Source organism: Mus musculus, chromosome 2 (assembly GCF_000001635.26).
Source record: "Mus musculus strain C57BL/6J chromosome 2, GRCm38.p6 C57BL/6J".
Lineage (NCBI taxonomy): Eukaryota > Metazoa > Chordata > Mammalia > Rodentia > Muridae > Mus > Mus musculus.
Window position 1 is genome coordinate 117,298,376 of NC_000068.7, and position 24,596 is coordinate 117,322,971.

A 24,596-nucleotide genomic window follows, 5' to 3' on the forward strand; every position below is an offset into this window, starting at 1 on the left:
TTAGGGGGAAACTGCCTGCTGACTTTCTCTGCTCATATTCCTAAGTTCCCTGGAGTAGCTTTCCTCTTGCCCCTTTGTCTACGTACAGATATCCGTCGGAAGGACTTGAACTCAAGGTAGGTGAGGTGTTCAGACAGTTCTTCAGGTTCCAGATGGTCAAACAGCAGGGACACTTTGCGCTTCTTGCTAGTATTCGATTTTATCCTCTGAGTCAGTTTCCTGGACCAGTCTCGAGAATTACTTTTGTGAGTAAATAAGAAAGGGAGAAGAAAACAAGAGTCAGTCACAAGTGATTTTCCTGAGAAAGCATACCAGTGTTACCCACAGAATTCCCAAAGCATAGTTAGCAAGCTCCATTTGGCAAAAACGTTGCATTAATGGAGTTTCCCCCACTCCATCTTGCTTTTCCTGATAATCATTCAAAGAAATGAGTCTTTTGGATGCAGCAAGAGAGAGGCATGGGAAAGAGGCATTTTTAGGTCATGTTCCTGACTCTTCCTCTGACCTTAGTATGTCCACTCCTTCCATGTCTCTCCTTGCTCCATTATTCCTGCTAGGGTTATGGGACTGTTGGTGGAAATCATAAGAGGGAGCTAATTTTTATGCCAGAATATCTCAGAAAAGAATAGGGTGAATACAGCATGCCTCAAGAAATTGCAGGCAACATGTGGTCATACTGGGCAGAAACAAGTCATTTCTCTCCGAAGTCCCCGGTTACAGAAATGACCATATAAATTAACTGACCCTAGAATGACCCAATTATTCCCCAATGTCTTCACAGCCCGCCCCAGAGTCTTTCTTAGTTTCAGTTTCACACTAAGCAGAGGGAAGCAGCCAGGTTTGAAAGGCAGCAGGGTGAAGGCTTGGGCTTCTAAACAAGCATTTCTGAGGGCCTTGACACAAAGATTCCCTGGTTTTAAGCTTGGAAAAGGATACAAATTCTATAGACCTCTTCCCCACCTGCACTCACGACTCTCAAATGCAACTCATGATTCCTTAAATATACCAGGTCAGGAAATAGCCTCAATTAACAATTCTAAAGAATGCACAGTGAAAGACGTCGTGAAAGGAAATATTAGGACAGATGACTGAGGTTTTCAAGTGGCCCTGGGCTCTAGGGTTTTCATCTTTAAAATGAGAAGGTTGATATTTTTGGGTAACAAAAAATTCTTTTATCTACCAAGTTATATAATTCCAAGCAGAGGAGAACAGAAGACCAAACAGATGAACAGTTGGAGTTGGGATTGGGGGATGTGGCTTTGAAAACATCTCTTTGTGCATGGATACCATAAGCAAGGCTTAGAGAGCAGTTACAATGCTACCGCGAGTTCTCTGAGCGGTGTCAAAATAGATGGCAGCGATAAGTAGATGGATAAGACCATTCACAGACCTGGGCCTGTTAGTCATAGACCACAGGCAAAACCAGGAGTTTGGGTGAATTGATCTCTCCAGTGTTGCAGTTCGAGAACTCTGTATTTTTGGGAGTTTGTATTATTGCAAAACAATTGACCACACATAAAAACCCCAGCATGTCATATGTATGCCCTCCTTCCCCAAATTAAGTTGGGCTCATTTTCCAGAGTGAGCCAACTGTGTGAATAAGGAACTCAAAGAATGATGTGAAATATCCCCCAGTTCCCTTGAAGCTCAGGGAGTCGAACGGTCTCTCACAGATCTCACAGTGAATGTTCTAAATCTCTGCGTGAGACATTCTGTAATACTTCCTGGTCCATGTAAGTTTAGGGTTGCTTGCTGCCCTAACTTCTAAAGAGACCCTAGCCCAGACGCAGGCTTTCAGTTTCTCGCGGGATGGCTATCTTCTAGTCAGGTCTGGCTATCTTCTAGTCAGGTCTGGCTCCCTCTGCTCTTTGCTCCCACCCCCTGCAACTTCCTCACTCCGTGGCCTCTCTGCTTTTCTATTAAATGTCAAGTTATTGTTGGTGGGGCTCCCATGGAACCTGTCTGTCTGAGCTTCTTGGAGGTGGAGGCAGTGAGAGGCCCAGCATTGCAGCTCGGGTTACTGGAGGAATGTGGTTTCGAACGACCCACGAGAACCTTGACACTCACATTTGGGTCGTGTCGATGAGGTGGCAGTGGGTCTCCTCACCATTGGCTTTCACCAGGTCTTGGAACTCTTCCATGGTGCTGGTCAAGCTGGCATCCATCTTGAACATGATCCAGAATTCTGTTATCCAATACCTACAAGGAAGGAAGAAGAAAGCCTTGAGCCCTGGGCCTCTCAGTTGGGCAGATTCCCAGAGGAATCTGCGTTTACAAAAAAAGCACTCAGAAGACAGAGTGAGATTTGTCCCATAGCAAAAGATCCGGGGGTAGAGGGCTCCAGGGAGGGAAGAAAACCATCTAGCAGGCTTCCGTGTCTCCACACACAAATTGACTCGAGAAAAGAAGGCATATCATCAGAAAGAACCCAGATATGGCCGTGTATGCAAACAATTATCCAAAAATGGTGTGTATATCTTTAAAGTATGTTTTTATTACATGTTATTATAACTATGAAAAATCATGTTTATCATAACCTGTAAAAACTAGAGAGAAGTCTTTACAACAGAAAGCTAAGCAAAAGCTATTTTTGTTGTTGTTGTTTGAGACATGGTTTCTTTGTGTAGCTCTGGAAGTCCTGGCACTTGCTTTGTAGACCAGGCTGGCCTTGAACTCAGAAATCTGCCTGCTTCCGTCTCCCACATGCTGGGATTAAATGTGTGCCTAAGCAAAGTGATGGAGGGATAGGAGTATGTAAGCAGAAAGCAGTGAAAAGAACATTTATGTTTCAAAATGCTATCATAAACCCCACCAACTTTATGTCACCTTAAAAAATATTAGCAAGAAATACTAAAAAATGAAACGAGGAAAAAAGAACTTCATGAAGGATATATACAAAATAGTAGTTGGTTGTGAGTGCTTATTATATTATTTTCAGAATTTTTAAAATGTTCAATGAGCTATATTACCATAATAACTAAGGATAAAATAAAGAAGAAAACATAGACCCTTGATTATCCTTTTATCCTTCTCTTATGCAAACTCATAAATCTAAGAGGAATAAGAATAAAAAAATCTTAAGCACAGGTACACTGGAGGAAATCCACTGTTTGGCTGACTTTCCAGTATTAAGGTCTTTGTTGTCCAGGGGCAGCCATCAGTGTCCAAAGGCAGCTTGCAATGTTAGAGGCAGCATACAGTATCAGAGGCAGATTACAGTGTCAGAGGCAGACTACAGTGTCAGAGGCAGAATACAGTGTCAGAGACAGCATACAATGTCAGAGGCAAACTACAGTGTCAGAGGCAGCCAATAGTGTCAGAGGCAGAATACAGTGTCAGAGGCAGACTACAGTGTCAGAGGCAGATTACAGTGTCAGAGGCAGAATACTGTGTCAGAGGCAGAATACAATGTCAGAGGCAGAATACAATGTCAAGGCAGCTTAGTGTCAGAGGCAGCCATCAGTGTGAGGAAGCCTACACAAGGCTGGGAGGGAGAGGTAGGGAGGACCAGCAGGAGACACATTGTAGGCAGCAGCTTTTCATCCCATCTCACGCCACACAGTCTCCAGATCACAGACACATTACCTGACAAAATAGCAGATCTTCAGGCAAACTCCTGGAGAATTCTTTTCCAGGGCATCCTTATATGTAGGGTCATGGTTAAGGAAAATGGAAGCTGTATTATAGAAACCATAAAATACTTTGGAAGTATTTATCAAGTTAATCCCTAAAATGTGGGCAAATTGCCTCTTGTATATGCCCAAGTGACTAGGAGACCAACTGAATGAATGAGTTAGAAAGAGATCCCTTTTGTCTTTTAAAATTTTTATAGTAACTGATGTATGCATAACTAGGCAGTGATTTAGAGAACTCTCTATATGTATTCAAATGCATTGAAAATTAACACCAATACCATGAACATCACACACACACACACACACACACACACACACACACACACACACACACGGTAGGCATTAGTTGACTAACCTTGTATACTACCTGGCAAGACAGACAAAGCGATGGAACAATACAAAATCATACAACCAAAGAGCATTGTATCAGTCTTTATAATTATGAATATTTTGAAAGAATAGAAGAACATCCCGGTGTTTAAATGACTTTTGAGGTACAAGGCAAGGATATTTGTTTATTTAAGAATCAGATGAGAACTCTAGTCCAGTGGTGAATGCGGTGTGACCTAACATCTTTCTTCTTGACATACTGAAGAGCAAGCTACCTCCCTGTCTATCCCACAAGGCTATGGCTTCTTTCTCTTTTAACAATGGGGACAGGATAATTGCAACAACCAGCTGAGAGCGCGTAACTGGAATGGAATCGGCCCTCTCTCAGTAGGTGTGAAACTACTAGAAACCTTTGGAAAACTTTGAGTTAAACACAGAAAAGGCGGTGTTCAAGAACCACAGTGTTGTGTTAATGAGGAAGGCCTAAGTGCATTTTGAAATCATGTATACCTCAATGATTTTGAGCATCTTGGACCCACAGGTTTGAAACTTCAGTGTTAGACATTTGACTTAAGTGCAGTAGATAAGTGGTTTTAAGTTTAAATCTTACTTATTTTATGCTCAGTTTTAGAATACCTAAGATAATGTTAACCCATTGGATAAATTGCAGCTCAAGAAAGATAAACCTAAAATGTAAACCTTAAAGGTGAGCAAACTAAACTGGAAAACACAAAGAATTATGGAAAAATGTGTAATTTTAATAAATAGAGGACTAATTTGGAAATTAAATGTGAATATTATTTATCTCTTATTAAATATATCCTTGAAATTAGAGCAAGTGCACACTCAGGTCCTCCCAGGTCCTCATGTGATCTCTCCCCTGAGCACACTTGCACACAGGGTCTTCTCACTCAGAAACCTTTTGTGGGTAGTTTCACACAATGATGTCCTCCACCAATCTGTAGGCCCGAGATAATTTTTAAGTTTCCATTTGTCTATCATAAGCTGTTTTCTGGAAGGTCTGGACTGGTTTGTCCTGCTAACATTTTATGTATTCAGATGTATTTGTTAGCTTGCCCCTTGTGTTTTTGTTTTCCCTAACTCCTCTTAGCATACCAGTTTCTTTTCAACTCTGCATTGGCTCTGTATTTTCAATTGTAGGCAACAATACCATTGCCTAAACAAGAAGCAGCAGTCTTGAGCCTGCTGCCTTTGCCATGGCCCAGCAGCCAAGGGCTCAGGGACTTCCTCTTTCTGAAGGATGCTTGGAAGCTTCCAAGCATGAGGACTACCAAGGGCTGTAGAAAACACAACTCCTATGCACAAAGTACTGGGAAGCAAGGGAGGAGGGTACACTGCAAAACAAACCAGCCACTTTGACTTAACATTGAAATCTTAGCTCTTTCAAAAGAGGTGTGCGCGTGCGCGCATGTGAGGGTATGGTTTAGAAGTCCTTGGGGAAAGGCCTCAGAGGCATGGGCTCTCATGATGTCCAGTGCTTCTGTAAGGTATGAGCAAAGTCCACTGGGCCTGGCAGCTGGGAGGCCACAGCAACAGCAGAGGAAAGTCTGAGTGCTTGGGTAGCAGCCGCAGTCATGCTTAGCAGCTAGTGGGAGTAGAGATTGGAGATTGTGAAGGCAGACTATTTAAGAAGGTTTCACATCAAATTTCTAATCCTAACAGTCGAATAAAGGGGAAACAGGGTTAAGAGTTTATTTTTAGATGAGGGACATTTGAATGTGTCATGGCTGGGGAGCAGGTGCCACTGAAAGTCTGAGCAACAGCACAGAGGGGCGGGGGTAGAGTGTGGAGGATGTGATGGGCGGGCAGTGTAGGGGTTGCTGCAGAAACAGCATCCAGCGGTGCCCCAAAGGAGGCCACTCAAGTGCATGTAGTCCCGAGACCAGCACATTTTGAGGAAGGAGTGCTTAATTGCTGGTGTTGTTCACAGTTGCTGGTGCACAGAGTCATAAAAAAACAGGTTGAATTGGTTTGAAACGCTCCGCAGAGGCGGTGTCTACTCATCACAAGTATCTCTCATTAGGTGGCCCTCCCAACGCTCTACCCTGGTATACGGGTCTCTGAGATGGAAGATACAGCTTTATGGCAGTTCAGAGAAGGGCTGTTGTGTTTCCTTTTTCTATGCCAGATTGTAGTGTTTCTTGTGTTTCCTGGAAAAGGATTTGCACAGTCACATGTCCTGACTCAGCCCCAGAGACCTGGGCCTCAGGCGCTAGCTAACTGGTTTCATGTTTCTGACTGCACTTTTCCTTTGAGGACAATGGCTCACAGTATCACCAGCATTTTGAAGGAGAAAGCAGGCAACATCCATATCCTACTACAGGAGGTCTGACATAGGATTTTCCCTGTCCAATTTCATTATTGCAGGGGAGGCTTGTGATTGGACAGGGAAAAGGGAGGCAGACCGAAGAGTTACAGAGACAGAGAGGTCTCAGGAGGAGGGAGAAGAAGAATGGAGGCTGACATGGTGTTATCAAAAGCTTATAATAATTGGGTTAAAGCGTTATCATTATCAATTTTCTCTGAAATTATTTATTGGCATCTTGTAAAGTGTGATCTTATTGATACATAAATCTAATTAATTAACTATAAGCTTGAGTCTTGATTTTACCAGGTTATTAAACCGTGAGGATGGTGGATCTATTTGGCTACTGGAGTATGGGACTGCTGGTTACAAGGGATTATAGCAGAGAGGGAACTAGTGGCTCGCAGGACAAGTTAGACAGATGCTGAGGGGGCTAGCTCCAGAGAGTTGGCAGCTACGGTGGCAGGAGCATGGGAGCATGATCAAGTCTTGCAGAGAGTTGGCATCTATGGTGGCAGGAGCATGGGAGCATGATCAAGTCTTGCAGAGAGTTGGCGGGTTCAATTTTTAATATTTCCCACAACAGAGGTCCACATCGAGCAAGGTCTAACTAGCCCACAGTTAGTAATACAGTCTAGACCAAGAAGGCAATGTAGTACAGATCATGTAGCTAAACCTTTTCTCAGAGCCCAGGAGGGCTGAAGAACTCACAAGAAGTCCCGCAAGAAATGCACCATTCAGGATTCACAGTTGTCCTGGTAAGCCTGTGCAGCCTGAATATAATTTGCAACTAATGTATAATGAAAGATTAAAAAAATAATAGGCGATATTAATGTTACCTGCATTTGTATATTGACTTTCTTGACCATCTACCACAGAGAGAAATCTGCATAAATAATATTGTCTTACCTAAAGGAAACTACACACACAGGTGCAGACATATATAAACACACAGATTTGTGCACACATACCACACACACACCATTGCTCAAACACACAACCACATCCTTACAGGGAGAGTTAAAGGCACTTAATGCTCACTTTTACTCCAAATTAACTAAAATGAAAGCACACTTGAAGCAGCGGCATACTTTCTGATGCCCAAGGATATAGATTCATGACTTTTTGTAGCAGCTCGGCTGAGGAGATGATGATCCGGTGCATGGTTAGCATGACTTGTAACAGTTGGTTATTCCGACACAGGTTTCCATCCGCATCTGAAAGTGCAAAGAACAGCATGTGAGTCTCTCAGAAAGAGATGGGGGGTAGGGTGGGGGGTGGGACCCTGACCCTCTTTCAAAACTCCAGGGGACAGACAGCTTAGGGCTGTTCAAACACAGCTCTTTCAGCTGCCAGCACCTTCACCTTGTCTTTCCTCCTGGATTTTACCATCCTCCTGTACCCCTTGCCTATCCCTAATTGATTATGAAGCAAGAGGTGATAGTGTCTTATCAAAGGATAAAGTCTACATCCAGATGGAAAGCAGAGGTAGCTGTGGGATTTATGGAACCCACCATTTATGCAATTGGGGGTTGAGAGGGACTTTCTCTAGCATCAGAGTAGGAAGCCACAGGATTAATATGTAGTTAGAATAAATATCTTTCAAAAGTTTTACAAAGGCACATGGCTAGTTGGGTGCATTTCTAGGGCTGTCTCCTGGCCTTGGACACGCAAGTGAGGGTTCTCAAGTCCAAGTTGTCCTATTACTAAGGTCCCTGTGGTGAAATGAAAGTAAACATTACATATGAAGAGTGGTGGTGGACTTTGAGGGGCCATGATGATTTGCAAAAAGCACCACTAGCTGCGTATTTCCACATCCCATTGGGTAGCAAGCTGTGTTCTATACAGTAGCATGGAGGGTAAAGATGCCCTTTGGCGTGCTTTTCAGAACTGCCTTTGTTTCTATGGCATGGAATGTCAGGGGTTGTGCTGCTTATTTCTACCCTGTCTACTCACTGACTTTCACCATGAATCTCATTAGTCAGTAACACTTGCTAGCTGGGCTCCACTTGGCTTTAGTCTTTTGAAACAACCAGCAAGGAATGGGAGGAGAAAGAAGTTCAGGTTGTTTCTTTCTCATTCCTCTCTGCTTTGACCTGTTTTCTACCTCCTGAGTGAGTTGTCCCTCATGGCTAAGATGCTCTCTGGTCTCTCAGTCTTATCTCCTAACTTATTGGACCTAAGGAATGACTGCTGGTGGTTCAGTACTTCTGGTGTAACATCTTTCAATTTCATGCTTATCTCCACAAGTAGATCTATCTATATCTATTTCTATCTATCTATCTATCTATCTGTCTGTCTGTCTGTCTGTGGTGGTTTGTATATGCTCAGTTCAGGGAGTGGCACTATTAGAAGGGGTGGCCCTGTTGGAGTAGGTGTGTCACTGTGGGTTTCAGCTTTAAGACCTTCATCCTAGCTTCCTGGAAGCCAGTATTCTGCTGGCAGTCTTCAGATGAAGACGTAGAACCCTCAGCTCATCCCGCACCATGCCAACTCGGATGCTGCCATGTTCTCGCCTTGATGATAATGGACTGAATCTCTGAATCTGTAGGCCAGGCCAAATTAAAAGTTTTCCTTATAAGAGTTGCCTTGGTCATGGTGTCTGTTCACAGCAGTAAAACCCTAACTAAGACTCATCTATCTATCTATCTATCTATCTATCTATCTATCTATCTATCTATCTATCTATCTGAACTACTGTCCATCTATAATACTTTTGAAAATACATTGTAAAAGTAGTGATCATTTTCATTCTGTTCAGTAAGTTGTAAGTACAAAACATGGTCTCAGAAGTCCTGAATCCCCAAATGCTGATTTAAAATCACATGTCACTGAGAAAACTTGAGTGCTTACTGGCTCTCTATAGCCCTCATTGCTTGCCTCCCCTTTACCATGGAAGGGCATGTGGAAGCCTACATCTCCTCTCTGTTCCCTTCTCCTCTTTACAAGACTGCTAAGCTTATTTATGCTGGTGAGCCTTCAGTATCCACATTTTCCCTGTTGGTTTTTATGCCCACTGACATTTAACTGTGCTCCTGTGTTTTCTACATAAACCAAAAGTAAATTGATGCTGCATCTCTACATTTATGTTTTCCTCTTCTTCAAGATCTCAGGGTCCCTCAGGGTTACCCCCTTTTTTTCTTCCAGCCACTTGTCAACAATTCCATTTCAACTTCTGTCTCCACAAGTCTGTTTATTGGATAGTTGGGTTCTGCAGGATCTCTGTGCTTAGCCCAGGTTGGTCTTGGACTGGAGATCTTGCCTTAGCCTCCCGACTGCTGGAAGCCCAAGCATGAGCTACCACAACTAGGCTAACTATTTAGTTTCCAAGGTTATCAACCAGCTCCATACTTCATTAGCTCCCCTGGCCTCATCTTACTTCATGATCAGTTAGTCTTCAGTCCAACCGAAGCCACACTGATGAGTCTCCTCCCGGAAGCTTTCTTCTCTTGGCTCCATCTCTCCACACTCTGTCACGTCTCTCTCAGGCTCCTCTTCTGTCTCTTCTCCCTCTGCTAAGCTCTTAAATGTCAGCTTGTGCTACACTTTAATCCTCCCACTTCTTTCTGCTAACATTTTTTTTAATTGAAAACTTCTTAAATTTTAAATTAAAAAAGTGAACTCTTTGCCTAGATGAATTAATCTAGGCTCTGACTAACACCCTCTCTACACAAATATCTGCCAACTTCTGTTTTCAGCACTGAGCACAGACTTGATATGTCCAGCAGCAGCAGCATCTCCACAAAGGCCTAAGTCATAGAGAACTCATCCAGACAGAACTCTTGACTTCTTCTCTGGTTTATTTCTCCTCCACCCTTCGTCATCTACAGAAATGGCACCACCAACCAACCTCTGAGTCATTAAAATTAAACCTAGAATTCACTTGCAATTCTTCACTTTCCCTCGTTCCTGATCCATCAGTGAGTCTTGGTTGTGTTTCTAAAACACGCCTGTAACCTTCCCACTTCTCTCTAGCTTTGCTATCTCTCTAGAGTAGCCACCATGATGCAACAAGAAACCTGGTCAGCTTCCTTCTGCTCTTTTCTAGCCACAATCTCTTCTCCACACAGCTCCCAAAGCCTGGGAAATCAGGTCCCATTCTTAGAATGATCCAAGCTACATAGTCTTTATGGTGGCCAGCAGAGCTCTGCATGTCCTGGCCTCTTTGAATATGGCTTACTTCATTTTGAAATATTTTCCCCTTCTGTACTTCTGCTTCCACTACAAATACTCTGAGCCTGCTGCTAGATTATGGCCTTTGCATTTTCTTTGGCCCTCAATGCTATCTTTTCCCCCACTGGATCTTTCATAGCACACAAGTCTCATTTCATAAGAGTTCTTCCTCGGTCTACCTAATGTAGCCATTGCTCTGCTTGAATTTCTTCATAGCACATATGATCTGGTTGTCCCATTAGTCTTTAAAAATGTTCAACTTTCTACATTTTCAATAGAATACAGATTTTCTAAGTCCTGAGTCTTGTGTATTCCCCACCACCCACCCCCAGTCTATTTTCAGAGTCTGGTCAGAGTGCTGACAGATGGTGTGTACTCCAAGAACATGGGCCAAATAAGAACATGAACTATGCCAAATAGGAATCCCCCTGACGATTTGTGTCTCTTAGGTAAGTCACTTGGCTTTTGCCATTTGGTAAGAACATTCCTATGAAATGTTCGTTCAACTTGATTATGGTTTTGTAAATGTCCCACCCATAAATTCTTTGAAATTTGTATTCTGGTAAGATAGGATGAGGATGGGAACTGTTTTCTGTATGTATGTCTTATGCCCTGCATCTACGGGTCTTTGCTCTGCTCATAGCTTTGGCTATGTGCTGGTTGACACAGGTACCTTTGTTGAGGGCCAGATCCTATAGGTCTCCAGGTTTCCTTGGACCAGTAAGCTGGTATGAGTGGGTTCTTGTCATGATGACAGGACAATGGAAGCAACATGGGAATATCCATGGCCTCCTAAACTATGCTGGGAAGTGGCCCGCTGTCATTTGCCTCATTCTGTTGGTTAAACAGGTTATGTGTTTGAGTCTGCAGTGGAAGGACAGGAACTTCAAGTCATGGGAATCATTAGACAGACAGAGGGGGAAATGAGGACAACGATATGACGAAAACAATGAGAGCTACGGGGAAACTTTTCAATGCAACATTTGACAAATGTGATTTACAAAATGCTTTTCTTGGGAAAAGTGGTAGTGTTCATATTCCTCAACACCGTGGTGAAAGGCAGGAGAAGCTACACACTATACCTAATGGGAGGCACACACTAGCATGGTCAGACAAATTTATTCAGGATGGACTGCCCCTAAGACTTGCTATCCCCACATTTCCTCATGGCTGGGCAAACATCTTCCCATGGTTATTCACATAGGATGGAAGGGTCCCAGAAGTATCCTCAGTGAGATCATGCAGGGTCTTTGGAAAGATTCACAGATCTAAAAGGGCTTACCATGGAGATTAGACAGACACTGAAAGTGTCTTCAAATATTTTATATTACTTGTTAGAAAGTTTAGATTCATTCTGTGAGATCACAAAAGGTAGCACCCGAGTTGATGGACAGACATAACAAGAAACAGAATTTGGCTTAACAGGTGGCAGAAAAGTTATTCACACCCAATGCTGAAAGCATTCCTATCACAGAGAACTTGGAGTCTGGAGATGATACCCAAAGAGTATGCTGGCATAGTGATTCTTGTTTACTAAAGTCCTTTGCAGACCAAGGCTATGCTAAGCATGGTACTGTGATTTCTAATTCTTAGAACAACCCAACATGTAGTTCACAACTTACAGGAGAGGAAATTCAAGGGTAGAAGGGTTGGGTAATATGTCCTAGATCAAAAAGACAGTGGGGCATAGAGGGAAGGATCTAGCCCAGTCTGCTTGATTCCAGAACTTTTTAAATTTCCTACGTACCTGGCTGCATGCTGTGTGGCCATCCGTCAGCCCAAGGGATTCATGTATTAAATGTGAAGCAGACTCAAGTGCTTTAAGAACATGTTTGACCCTCTGACTCTAGATTCTAGAAATGGTGCAAGAAAGCCTAGTTGGACTCAACCTGCATATAGAAAAATAACCTTTGTATTCTGATGATTTCTAGAAGTCTCTTATATGTCATGGTTGCTCCATCCTGATCTTGAATGTTGTCTTTAAGATGCCAGGGATTCTTGCCCAAGATACACAGGCATCTTCACACTCCCTGCCCCCATACCCTTTCTTCTACAGCTTCAGTAACATGCCCACATGGTGGTTTGTGAATCACACATGCTTTCTGTGGCAGTGAGAGCTGGAGAATGGTAAGGTCAGGAGGGGATGGCTCACTCAGTAAAGGAAGGCAGGGATGAATCGAGGGGAAGAACAAAGAGAAGTACTTTCTCTGTACACCTAGACAGGGTGTCACCTCTTCTCCCTTCCTGGTTCTCCTTTTTCTATGACATTGGCTTAGTCTCTTGCCCCTGCCCTACCACCATCTTTCTCCCACATGACCTTTGATGACTAGATAATCTCACCAAGGGAGCATTCCCTGCCTGCTCTCATCCCACAGAACAAACACTTCTTCAAGATGCTGGTCAGGGGGAATCTATCTACCTTCCAGGGTGCTGGATTTTATTTTGATAGTTTGTTATAATTGCTGTAAGCTGATTTAAATATTTCAATGAATAATTCTACTTTGTTTTCATCTTTAGGCTTTTAAAAATGCAGAGTGTCATATGAAAAATTCTAATAAGCAAAATGTGCAATGCATAATAAAATGTGCATAATTTTTCACTACCATCTGCTGTGCTAATTCTTAAAGGGGTTGAAACTTCAGTGGAGTGCACTGAACGTCACTCTTACCAACTTGCCTCAGGGAATGATGGACATATACTTCTTGGGAAATACCACAATGAAACACATCTAACCTGTGGACCATTTGCTTGAGGGAGTGAACAGAAGCTATGTGGGTATGTGGGCTCTGGAGTCATCTGTGTATGAGCCAACAATCCACTTTCTACCATCTACAGGCAAGAGCTATACTTTACAGAATCAGATTCTCAACTGCTCTTTATCTCCCTTTCTATCTAATGTACCTTTTTCCTTTAAAAAGCACTACAGGTCAGTGGGTGGGCATCTCACATCTACTTGTACCAATAAAGAAAAGTGACTCAGAAACTATTTTATATATAAAATATAAGGATTTCCAAAGGTGCCAATCCATGAGAGGTCACCTGTTTAACATGTATAAACATGGAGTCCATGCCCGGCACTGCAAAACCATGCTTTTATATTATTAATCAATATTGATCATGAAACTATTCTGCAAGGAGCAATGTCCTAGGTTCCAGAAGATATCTGAAGAGCTGAGGAAATGCTGCCATTAAAGAGTTCTGAATCTAGCTGAAGAAGGAACCACAGTTAATAGACCAATAGTTTTAGGCACCAAATGTTAGGAAGAGGAATCACAGGGGCCATGCTGAATGGTGGGAAGGTTAGGAGAAGGGAGAGACCCCATAGGGAGGATCAAGAAGTGGAAGAGACCACACGGTGGCAGGGGTGGGGAGAGCATTAAGAAAGGGAACAGATCTCACAGGGAGGGCTAGGGGAAGAGAGAGACCTCTTACATCTGTGCTGGTTCAGAGAGGGCCTCAGGAGGTCTCTGGCAAAGTGACTTGGAATGTCAAGGTTCACCTGTGTCTAAGTCTCCTCAGTCACTCTTCTTTTTCAGTTTTGTCTTAGATTCAAATAAGCTTCTAGCTTTAGACAGATGAACTGCTTCCGTGTGGTCTGAATTCTGTGAGAAAAACTCAGCAAAGGCTGCATTCCACATTCCTAAGCTTACTAATAGGGAAGGGGTGGCTTTCCAGTGAGACATGTCTGAGGGATACGATGAAAATACCACACTGCAAAGCTGACAGGAAGCACAAAGTCATGTGACCGACACCAGAGAGAAACTATAACACAGTCTTTGTGTCTCCTTTGTTTTGGTTTCTATGGAAACATCTTGATGTGTGAAAGATTTTGAGGGTACCAAAGGCAGAATGTCAGAAATCGGCATATTGAGAAGGAAGACGCATGGAGGTGGGGGTGGCTTGTATAACAGGAAGTAACAAGTATGCGCCATCCAGGGATCCGAGAAGCCAGGATCAGAAATCCTCGGGCAAGGCTGAACCTGCCAGAGGAGATCAGTATCCCAGAAATGAAGGCAGACTGGATCCAGGCAGAACCTAACAGGCACAGTCAGAACTCTGAACATCCGACAATGGGGCAGATGCTGCTTCTTGACAGCAAGACAATGCATTCTCTAAACTCTGGAAAGTACACCCCAAACTCTCTGGGCTTTGTGTCAGGTTCAGGGATTTTTAATGTTGATAGTGGCAGCTGAGACATCAAGTGTATGCGAAGGACTGTGGTTACATATACTTTCACCGCTTCTACTGCCTTATCAGCTTAAAACATATAATCCATGTCACCTTAATTTTTTAAAAAGGTCTTCAGCCTTCTAAACCTGGAGAGAACAGTATGGAGAAACCAAGTGTTGTGCTGAATGAGTGGGACCCATGACAAGCTTGCCAGTCAGTATGGCTGCTCTCCATAAGAAATGGAGGCAACACATGTCAGTCATGGTTATGGAGCTGGTGAATTGAATACCTAGCAGGAAGGGCTTTGGTCCCCAGCATTGGGTTCTTTCCTTGTCACTTCTGCTTGGGGTAGTAAAGTATCAGGAACAGCCTGAACATTTAGCCATCCATGCTATAAAGGTATTCCCACCAGTGCCCTGCTCTTCTTCCCACACCCAGCTCCATGAAGAACAGCTACACCTATATACAGATTCATCATTCTTTGTAGAACTAGAGAATATGCTCTAAAATTTTCCCCCAGCAATGCTAACCTTAAATCTACCCACTACTGCTTATGATCACAGAAGGTAGGTTCTACTGGTACCATTAGCCTGGGCCATCTAGAATGCTGACAGCCTCTGAGCCAATGGCAACTGGATAAAGATGGTGGCTTCCATAAGCTGACAGTAGTCTGAGTGGCCAGGAGAAGTGCTCTCTCTTTCTTCAGCAAACCAGGCACCAACAGTCACATCTCTCTCTGGGCATGCTCTGCTTCTGACCTAGATTTTTTTAGATGAGCGACTGCAATCTATAGATGTCTAATCAAGTGCACGGATTGCCTAAAGTGAGAAAGGGCTGTTTAGCTGCATTGGCTCTGCTGAACAAAACAGCTGATTTTCCTAGGGGGCTGCTTGCCTGAGTCTGGACCTGCCACATCTGTGGAACCAGGGATCTGAGAAGTCACAGGGGAAGTTGTCCTTAGCAAGTGTGCAAACTGGACACAGTTCCGAGAGTGAGTGGGTGGAGTGCAAAGAACTAAAGACTGTGCCGTGGCGGAAGTGGCACAGGAGGGAGGGCCCAGTGAGCTGACTCTGGTTTAGTGTGGTTACTTCAGACTCTGAGCATCACTTTTGGAAGACTATGCCCCCTTCTATTCCCAGAACCCATCAAATAGTGGAATTACCTGGCTGATTAGTATATTGCAGTTTGATTTGATTTAAAGGAAGCTGCCTCTGATACAGCCTTATTGGCAAACAGTCCGTGGCCCATCCCACTGTAACCTTAGGAATGCACCTTGCCAGGCAAAATAAAGCAATAGGCCAGGTCCCAACTTTCCAGAGGGAACCAGAGAACTGCCAGAAAGTGGCTGGTGGGGGGCTGGGCAACAATCAAGGGACTTGAAGAAGACAGAACTACAAACTGGGTGGGAAATGTGGGTTACTACTCTTCCTCTCACTTCTCTCTTGTCTATTAAATTCTAGGCATTTCTAACACAAAGCAGATTTCATGTTTGTGTGTGTGTGCTTTTTAAAAAAGAATATATGAAGCTGATTCTGTGCACAGCACTCCATACCCAAATACTGCTGGGAGAGAACTGGTCTCCCAGGAGTGCTGACACACCTGTAAGCATAGGTAAAACAATCACGTCTGTTCAATTTCCTGGCCCAAGAGGAACTCTCCCAGAGCCATCAAGATACAAGGAACCAAGGAACAGCAGGGAGACAAGATCCTTCCAGTTTCCATCTGCACCCCAGAGCTGACTGACACTGCACCACAGCTCTCCATACCCAAATTCTTCCCAGAGAGAACTGGTCTCCCAGGAGTGCTGACACACAGACTTTCAGGAGGCACAAGCCAAAGTCAGAGACAGCAAGACCAGCTAACACCAGAGATAACCAAGAGCAAGAACATAAGCAACAGAAACCAATGCTACTTGGCATCATCAGAACCCAGTTCTTTCACCACAGTGAGTCCTGGACACCCCAACACATCAGAAAAGCAAGATTCTGATTTAAAATCACATCTCATGATGAGGATAGAGGGCTTTAAGAAGGACATAAATCACTCCCTTAAAGAAATACAGAACACAGGTAAACAGTTTTAAGCCCTTAAAGAGGAAACACAAAAATCCATTAAAGAATTACAGGAAAACACAACCAAACAGGTGATGTAATTAAACAAAACCATCCAGGATCTAAAAATGGGAATAGAAACAATAAAGAAATCACAAAGGGAGACAAATATGGAGATAGAAAACCTAGGAAAGAAGTCAGGAGCCACAGATGCAAGCATCATCAACAGAATACAAGACATAGAAGAGAGAATTTCAGGTACAGAAGATTCCATAGAAAACACTGACACAATAGCCAAAGAAAACATAAAATGCAAAACCCAAAATATCCAGTAAATTCAAGACACAATGAGAGGACCAAATCTAAGGATAATAGGTATAGAAGAGAGTGAAGATTCCCAATTTAAAGGGCCAGTAAATATCTTCAAGAAAATTATAGGAGAAAACTTCCCTAACCTAAAGAAAGAAATGCCCATGGACATACAAGAACCCTCAGAACTCCAAATAGATAGGACCAGGAAAGAAATTCCTCCCATCACATAATAGTCAAAACACCAAATGCACAAAACAAAGAAAGAATATTAAAAGCAGTAAGGAAAAAAGGTCAAGTAACATATAAAGGCAGACCTATCAGAATTACACCAGACTTCTCACCAGAGACTATGAAAGCTAGAAGATCCTGGGCAGATGTTATACAGACCTTAAGAGATCACAAATGACAGTCCAGGCTACTATAACCAGCAAAACTCTCAACTACCATAGATGGAGAAACCAAGTTATTCTATGACAAAACCAAATTTACACAATATCTTTCCAGAAATCTGGCCCTACAAGGATAATAGATGGAAAATGGCAACACAAGGAGGGAAAGTACACCCTAGAAAATGCAAGAAAGTAATCTTCTTTCAGCAAACCCAAAAGAAGATAGCCATGCAAACCTAAAAATAACATAAAAAATAACAGGAAGCAACAATCACTATTCCTTAATATCTCTTAACATCAATTCCCCAATTAAAAGACAGAATAGCCGGGCAGTGGTGGTGCATGCCTTTAATCCCAGCACTTGGGAGGCAGAGGCAGGCAGATTTCTGAGTTCCAGGCCAGCCTGGTCTACAGAGTGAGTTCCAGGACAGCCAAGGCTACACAGAGAAACCCTGTCTTAAAAAAAAAAAAAAAAGACATAGAATAACAGGACCCAACATTTTGCTGCATATGGGAAACACACCTCAGTGTCAAAGACAGACACTACCCCAGAGTAAAGGGCTGGAAAACAATTTCCAAGCAAATGGTCCCAACAAACAAGCTAGAGTAGCCATTCTAATATTGAATATAATCAACTTTCAACCAAAAGTTATCAAAAAGGATAAGGAAGAACACTTCATACTTATTAAAGGAAAAAATCTACCAAGAAGAACTCTAAATTCTGAACATCTATGCTCCAAATGCAAGGGCACCCACATTCATAAAAGAAACTTTACTAAAGCTCAAAGCACACATTGCACCTCACACAATAATAGTGGGAGACTTTAACACCCCAGCCTCATCAATGGACAGATTATGGAAATAAAAACTAAACAGAGACACTGAAACTAACAGAAGTTATGGACCAAATGGATTTAACAGATATCTATACAACATTTCATCCTAAAACAAAAGAATATACCTTCTTCTCAGCACCTCATGGTACCTTCTCCAACACTGATTATATAATTGGTCACAAAACAGGCCTAAACAGATACAAGAAGATTAAAATAATTCCATGCATCCTATCAGATGACCTTGGTCTAAAGCTGGTCTTCAACAGCAACAAAAACAACAGAAAGCCAACATACACATGGAAACTGAACAACATCCTAGTCAATGATAACTTGGTCAAGGAAGAAATAAAGAAAGAAATGAAAGACTTTAGAAATTAACGAAAATGAAGGCACAACATACCCAAACCTATGGGAAACAATGAAAGCAGCACTAAGAGGAAAACTCATAGCTCTGACTGCCTCCAAAAAGAAACTAGAGAGAGCTTACACTAGCAGTTTAGCAGAACATCTGAAAGCTCTAGAACAACAACAACAACAACAACAACAACAACAACAACAAAACCCCAAATACACCCAAGAGGAGTAAATGGCAGGAAATAATCAAACTCAGGGCTGAAATCAACAAAGTAGAAACAAAAAGAACTATACAAAGAATCAACCAAACCAGGAGCTGGTTCTTTGAGAAAATCAACAAGATAGATAAACCCTTAGCCAGACTAACCAGAGGGCACAGAGACAGTATCCAAATTAACAACATCAGAAATTAAAGGGGAGATATAACAACAGAAATTGAAGAAATTAAAAAAAAAAATCTTCAGATCCTACAACAAAAGCCTATCTTGAGCAAAACTGGAAATCTGGATGAAATGGACAATTTTCTAGACAGATACCAAATACCGAAGTTAAATCAGGATCACATAAACCATCTAAACAGTCCCATAACCGCTAAAGAAATAGAAGCAATCATCAAAAGTCTCCCAACCAAAAAAAGCCCAGGACCAGATGGGTTTAGTGGAGAATGCTATCAGACCTTCAAAGAAGACCTAATACCAATACTCTTCAAACTATTCTACAAAATAGAAACAGAAGGGACACTATCCAGTTCATTCTATGAAACCACAATTCTGCTGCATATTCTTCCTTAGATATGGAATGGTTTCTGTCTAATCAGGAACTTGTCACAATTTCCTTTCATAGACAATGTCATAAGAGTTTTTTTTCCTACTTCTATCATGTTTAATGTTCCAAATAGATTTTAAAAACTGGTTGGGTACATATTACTTTTAGCTTCAAAAGATATCATATATATTTAAGAGGCATTTAACTATTATAAATTATTTTGATGACTTAAAATATGTCAATACTGTGTTGTATATTTTAAAATAAATTTTATTATTTAAAAATAAAATAAAAAGAATATATACCTGTATGTATATATATATACATATATATATATATACATACATACATACATATATATATTATATTTATATATGCTCTGTACTTATGCACACCAGAAGAGCAGTCAGTGCTCTTAACTACCAAGTCATCTCTCCAGCCCTGCATGTGTGTGCTTTTTTTTATTTGTCTTATTGGACTTTGTCTGTTTTGATCTTTCATTTTTTTTATTTTGATAGAGAAAGAAGATGAAGTTTGGGAGGGTGAGTAGAGAGGTGGGGAATATCTGGAGGGTGTTGATGGAAGGGAAATAATATGATCAAAATATATGAAAGAAAATTAAAACTGTAAAACAATGTGTAATTATGGCTTTTTCTAGATTAAAAAAATGTCTAGGCCTTGGGGAGGGGTGTGCAGGCTAAGCAGGTACTGAAAAGGGGAACGTTCCACATAGACAGTGAAATAATATATAATATAAGGCCTATCTGTGAATTACTGGCTTGCCATGACCTCAGACTTCTTCAGAAAAAAAATTCTGCATGTGTAACTCGAATCTATCAGGTTGACAAGCCTGCATGATAGATACCCTAGATGATAGATAATGTAGTAAAGAGTAGTCTTACAGCAACCAGGTACTCTGATTTAAACTAGTGAGGTACTAAATGCCATCTTACCACCCAAATGGTTCTGTAGAAAAACCCACCACGCACATGTGAGGTAAAAGGCATTGAGCACAGAATACCATAGTCAGAAACCATTCTGTAAGCACCCTCTCTTCTTTGTCAGCCAGTAGAATTAGGTTACATTGCATTGATTATTTACAGATGCTTTGCAAACTGTGAAGGGCTGTGATGAATGGTGAGTAGTCCCTATTTCTCTGGCAAGATTTAGAACCTGATTTTGTTTTCTTTACCTGCTTTTATTGTTCCTTGATTGTCCTGGGTCAGGACCAGGGTCTTCAGAGAACACTTAACAATCTCAAGAGTGTCTGTCCACTGTGGTCTGTCACACAGTCTGGGCCACTGAGATTGTATTTGGCTTGCCCTCAACCATGGTCGCCAGAGCAGTTAGTTCCTGACAAGAGTCTTCTTAGTACTAGATTGTACCTGCTTCCTGCCATGAGCCCTGCAGAACTTGAGGTGTTAGGAAGAAGGCTGCATGAAGACGTGGGCAGCTGATCTAAATGGGGGAATTGCATGGGCGAGTGGGAATCTCTTCCATAGAAAGGAAGACATTGGCCACTCTTCAGTTAGCCAAGAAGCCAGAGATTGTGGTTCACAACACTCTGAGTAATAAATAGATGTCATGTGACTGCATTATGGAAACAGCTGAAATACAAAACTGAACATCACCAAGCTTTCCCCAACTGCCCAGGAAGAGACCAGCAGAGACACAGGACATTGTTGGAAGAGATTCAGCTCCACCTTTCCCTTTTGCCTCTGTGTTTTGTTGTTGTTATTGACAAACCTATATTACTTCCTGTGTTCTCATGCTGTGTCAACACAGCCTTTCATATTAGCCATACAAAGTATCAATAAATGACGTTAATGACATCCAGAAAAGGGACTAAAATTTGGGGACTGTGTCATTTGCTCAAGTTTATAGGGTGTGTAAGCAATAGACATGGGATTCTGCCCCTGACTGCCTGGCCCTGACGGGGTGCTGACCATCTCTGAGCCCCAGTTTGCTCATTTTCACAGCTTGGCAGAGCCCGCTCTCACTCTCCTCAGCAGGAATGTAAGCCAAGAGTGAAGGCAGACATTGGGGGGGGGCACTCAATGTCCTGGAAGGAGTTCAAACCAAAGGATCTCTCTCTGATCTGTAGGTCTCAAGCATACAGGGGGCCTGACAGTCGTCTCATAAGCACACGAAACCCTCACTGAGCTGGTTTGGATTTGGATTTGGATTTGAGTGAAAGAACGGGGTACTAGAGATCCTTGGGAACTGACAGGAGAGTAAACCTGACCCTTTTCCTTACCCTCAAGGAAATCCCATCGAAAAGGCAATTCAGAATTACACTAAATATGAATAAGTTAAATCCTACAATCATAATAAGTTATCATATAAGACAGTATTGTGCAGCCACCTTGTAGTTGTGGGACCATTGGCATGTTATTTGTACTATTCTTGAGTGTGATCCTTCATGGAAACACGCAGTGTGTGTGCAGTCATTGAGAATCTCTAAGATGTGCATAGCACATCTAGCCACAGTGACCATCGTCTATCATATTATATGCTCCTTTATGGACCAGTATCAGACACCCTCAAGTCCTCAGCCAAAGGATGCTCTGTTGTCTTACAACCCTGACCACGAATTCAAGTCCCCATGCTGTCTCACACAGTAGTCATGTCATTTCAGATAGGTCACATCTCATCACCTCCATTCCTCACTTACTAAGAGTGAAAATAATACCAACCACCTTTGTGAGGCTTTGTGAGACTCGGTGGAGACAGCGCAGAAGGAGAGGATGGCTGTTGGCCGTAGCCAGGGCAGGCTGATCATGCTTCAACAGCTCAGTGAGGGTTTCGTGTGCTTATGTGACAACTGTCACATAATGGGCTTGAGACCCTCAGATCGTGGAGACATCCCATGGTTTGAACTCTGCCCAGGACTTTTAGTGCTCCTTCCCAATGTCTGCCATCTCTCCTGGTTACAACCTGGCTGAGGGGCTCAGAGATGGTCAGCGCCCCCTCAGGGCCAGGCAGTCAGGGACAGAATCTCATGTCTATTGCTTACACAACACACAAGAAGAGACATTGACTGGAAATGGCCAATGAGCACAAAGAGGCAATCAGAAGTGAGTGGGAAAGAGTGAATGTCTTCAGGAGAAGGAGGTAGCTAGTGATTTGTATTCCCACGGTTTGGAGATGGGACGGGGCACAGGGTGGAAATGAGTGAGTGTTGGCTCAAACACAATTCTTCAGAAAGAACTCATTGGAAAAGCAGACAGGAAGCTGTAAAGACAAAGGAACTAAGAGGGAAACTTAGTGTTTGTTAATCACTGTCAATCCACTCACAGATCTGGGCAGAGCAGCCTAATGTCACACAGAAGAGAGTCAGAATGCCTGAAATGTACAGAAATCATTAAGGATCCTGGATTTTTAAGGTCAACGTGCAATAGCAAACGCTATCCACAAGTGAGTCAATTTGCAGTAATGTTCAAAAAGTCTTCCCAGGTTTTAACATTTTGATGAGATGTCTTAAAAGTCTGAAAATATTGATACTTATTGCCTAAAAATGGCAAAGAGGGCTGGCTTGAAGAAGATAATATATAGAGAGCTAATGGGTTGATTCCAAGACTTGCTGGGCTCATGGTGTCCTGATCAGTTGCTTAAGAGCTCCTGATTGGTTTGCTGCAGGGAGGTGGTTTTGAGTGAAATGGAGCTGTAATCAGCGTGACAGTGAAAGTCAGGGATCCAACCCCACACTGGGTACTGGAGGAACCTGCAGCCTCCACATATGCTCCACAAGAGTTTTCACATGCATTACCTCACTTGACCAGCACAGCCTTACGAGGTGAGCAGGAAGCATATTCATCTAGAAAAAAGCACAGTGGCAGGGCTGATACTCAGGATGCTTCAAAAGGCATTTGTTCAGGTTGATAGGGTCCCGGGCTGTCCTAGTTACTATGTGTTTTGAATATCACCTCTGGTTAAATAACAGTCCACAGTAGTAATAGCCCGCCATCAAGTAGAAGAGATGGAGGAATTCCATGCTTGGAATTAATCAAAAGCTCTTTGTTCAAAAAGTGTGGTGATAGGTGCTGCGGGGCTGCAGGTTTAATGAAGATCGTGCTGTCCCAGAAAGCTGAGCACCCAGAGCTATCAGCAATAACACAGTGCAGGAGACACTGAAGGCCTGCAGGGAATTACAAACAAAACAGTAAGGCAGCTCGGAGGAAGGGAAAGCCAGACTTGACAAGACGAGGTAGCTAAGCTTCCAGAAGGAGGGTGACTGACACTGGAGCTTGGCCCTGAAGAAGGGGTCAGCGTTGACAAGAGTAATGACAGAATAAGATGTTAGAAGGTGTGTTGTGGGAATTAATCATTTCTATGTTTGGAGTTGACAGAGACAGAGGTATGTTTAGGAAAGGAAGCCAAAGCTGGTTGGGTTACTAAGTTGTGATATGGAGGGAGTGATGGATAGGAAGGAAGACCAGGTTCAGAGTGTTGGGGACCTCACATTCTAGACTGAGAAGTGGCCCTTGCTTTGATCTTTTTCTTGGAAGCTAAAATGTCAGATGATCCTCCAAGTGAAGCAAGCAGCAACCTCTGACCTAGTATTCTGTAAAAGCTGACAGTTTGAGGCTGCTATTTGCCTAGCGTGTGCCAGGCCCAGGGTTGGATCATCAGTACTATAAAACAAAATAAAAGAAAACAAGCCAAAAACAGTCAGGCTGTGTACTTTACAACATGAGCGCTAAGTTTCCTAGCAAGGTATTTGTTTGTTGGTCGGTTGGTTGGCGTGAGTGTAGAATATGCACGTGTCAATTCAGGTGCCGGAGCCTGTGCATGTGGAGGCCAGAACATCAAGAGTCTTCCTGAGATAAGGTCTCTCACTCAACCTGCAGCTTAGCAACCACACGAAGTTAGCTGGCCAATGAGCCCCAGCATCCTCCATTTCCACCTCCTGATTGCTGAGATCACAGACTTGCACTGCTAGAGCTGGGTTTTAAACTCAGGTCCTTACGCTTGTGTTGCTAGCACCTCACCGACTGAAACATCTCTTAAGCTTGAGACAAGTCATTTGTAAAGAGTCCAGACATCATTTCAATATCTGTATGTAGACCTTCCCTGGACTATATAGCCCCTGAGATGATGGGGACCACGGGGGGATGGAGAGCCCGTAAGCATCCCTGTGTGTACTGTCGTAAGTAGGGAAACAACGGATGGTTTTTAGCTAATTTTTTACTTGAAGGCTCAGTCACTTGGAATTGTGGCTCCAGATCCATTGGTGTTCATATCCTTCTGTACCT

At 42.7% G+C, this 24,596-nt stretch overlaps 1 protein-coding gene across 1 annotated transcript in view; it reads right to left on the reverse strand.

Annotated features, from left to right (window-relative positions):
• The window catches only part of Rasgrp1 (RAS guanyl releasing protein 1), a 62,895-nt gene that overhangs the window by 18,393 nt on the left and 19,906 nt on the right, over positions 1-24,596 (reverse strand). The window contains exons 3-6 of the mRNA NM_011246.3: positions 7,403-7,508; positions 3,586-3,648; positions 2,068-2,199; positions 87-240 (exon numbers count right to left, since the gene is read on the reverse strand). Of these exons, the coding sequence (NP_035376.1) occupies positions 87-240; positions 2,068-2,199; positions 3,586-3,648; positions 7,403-7,508 (455 nt within the window). The remainder of the gene's footprint in view (positions 1-86; positions 241-2,067; positions 2,200-3,585; positions 3,649-7,402; positions 7,509-24,596) is intronic.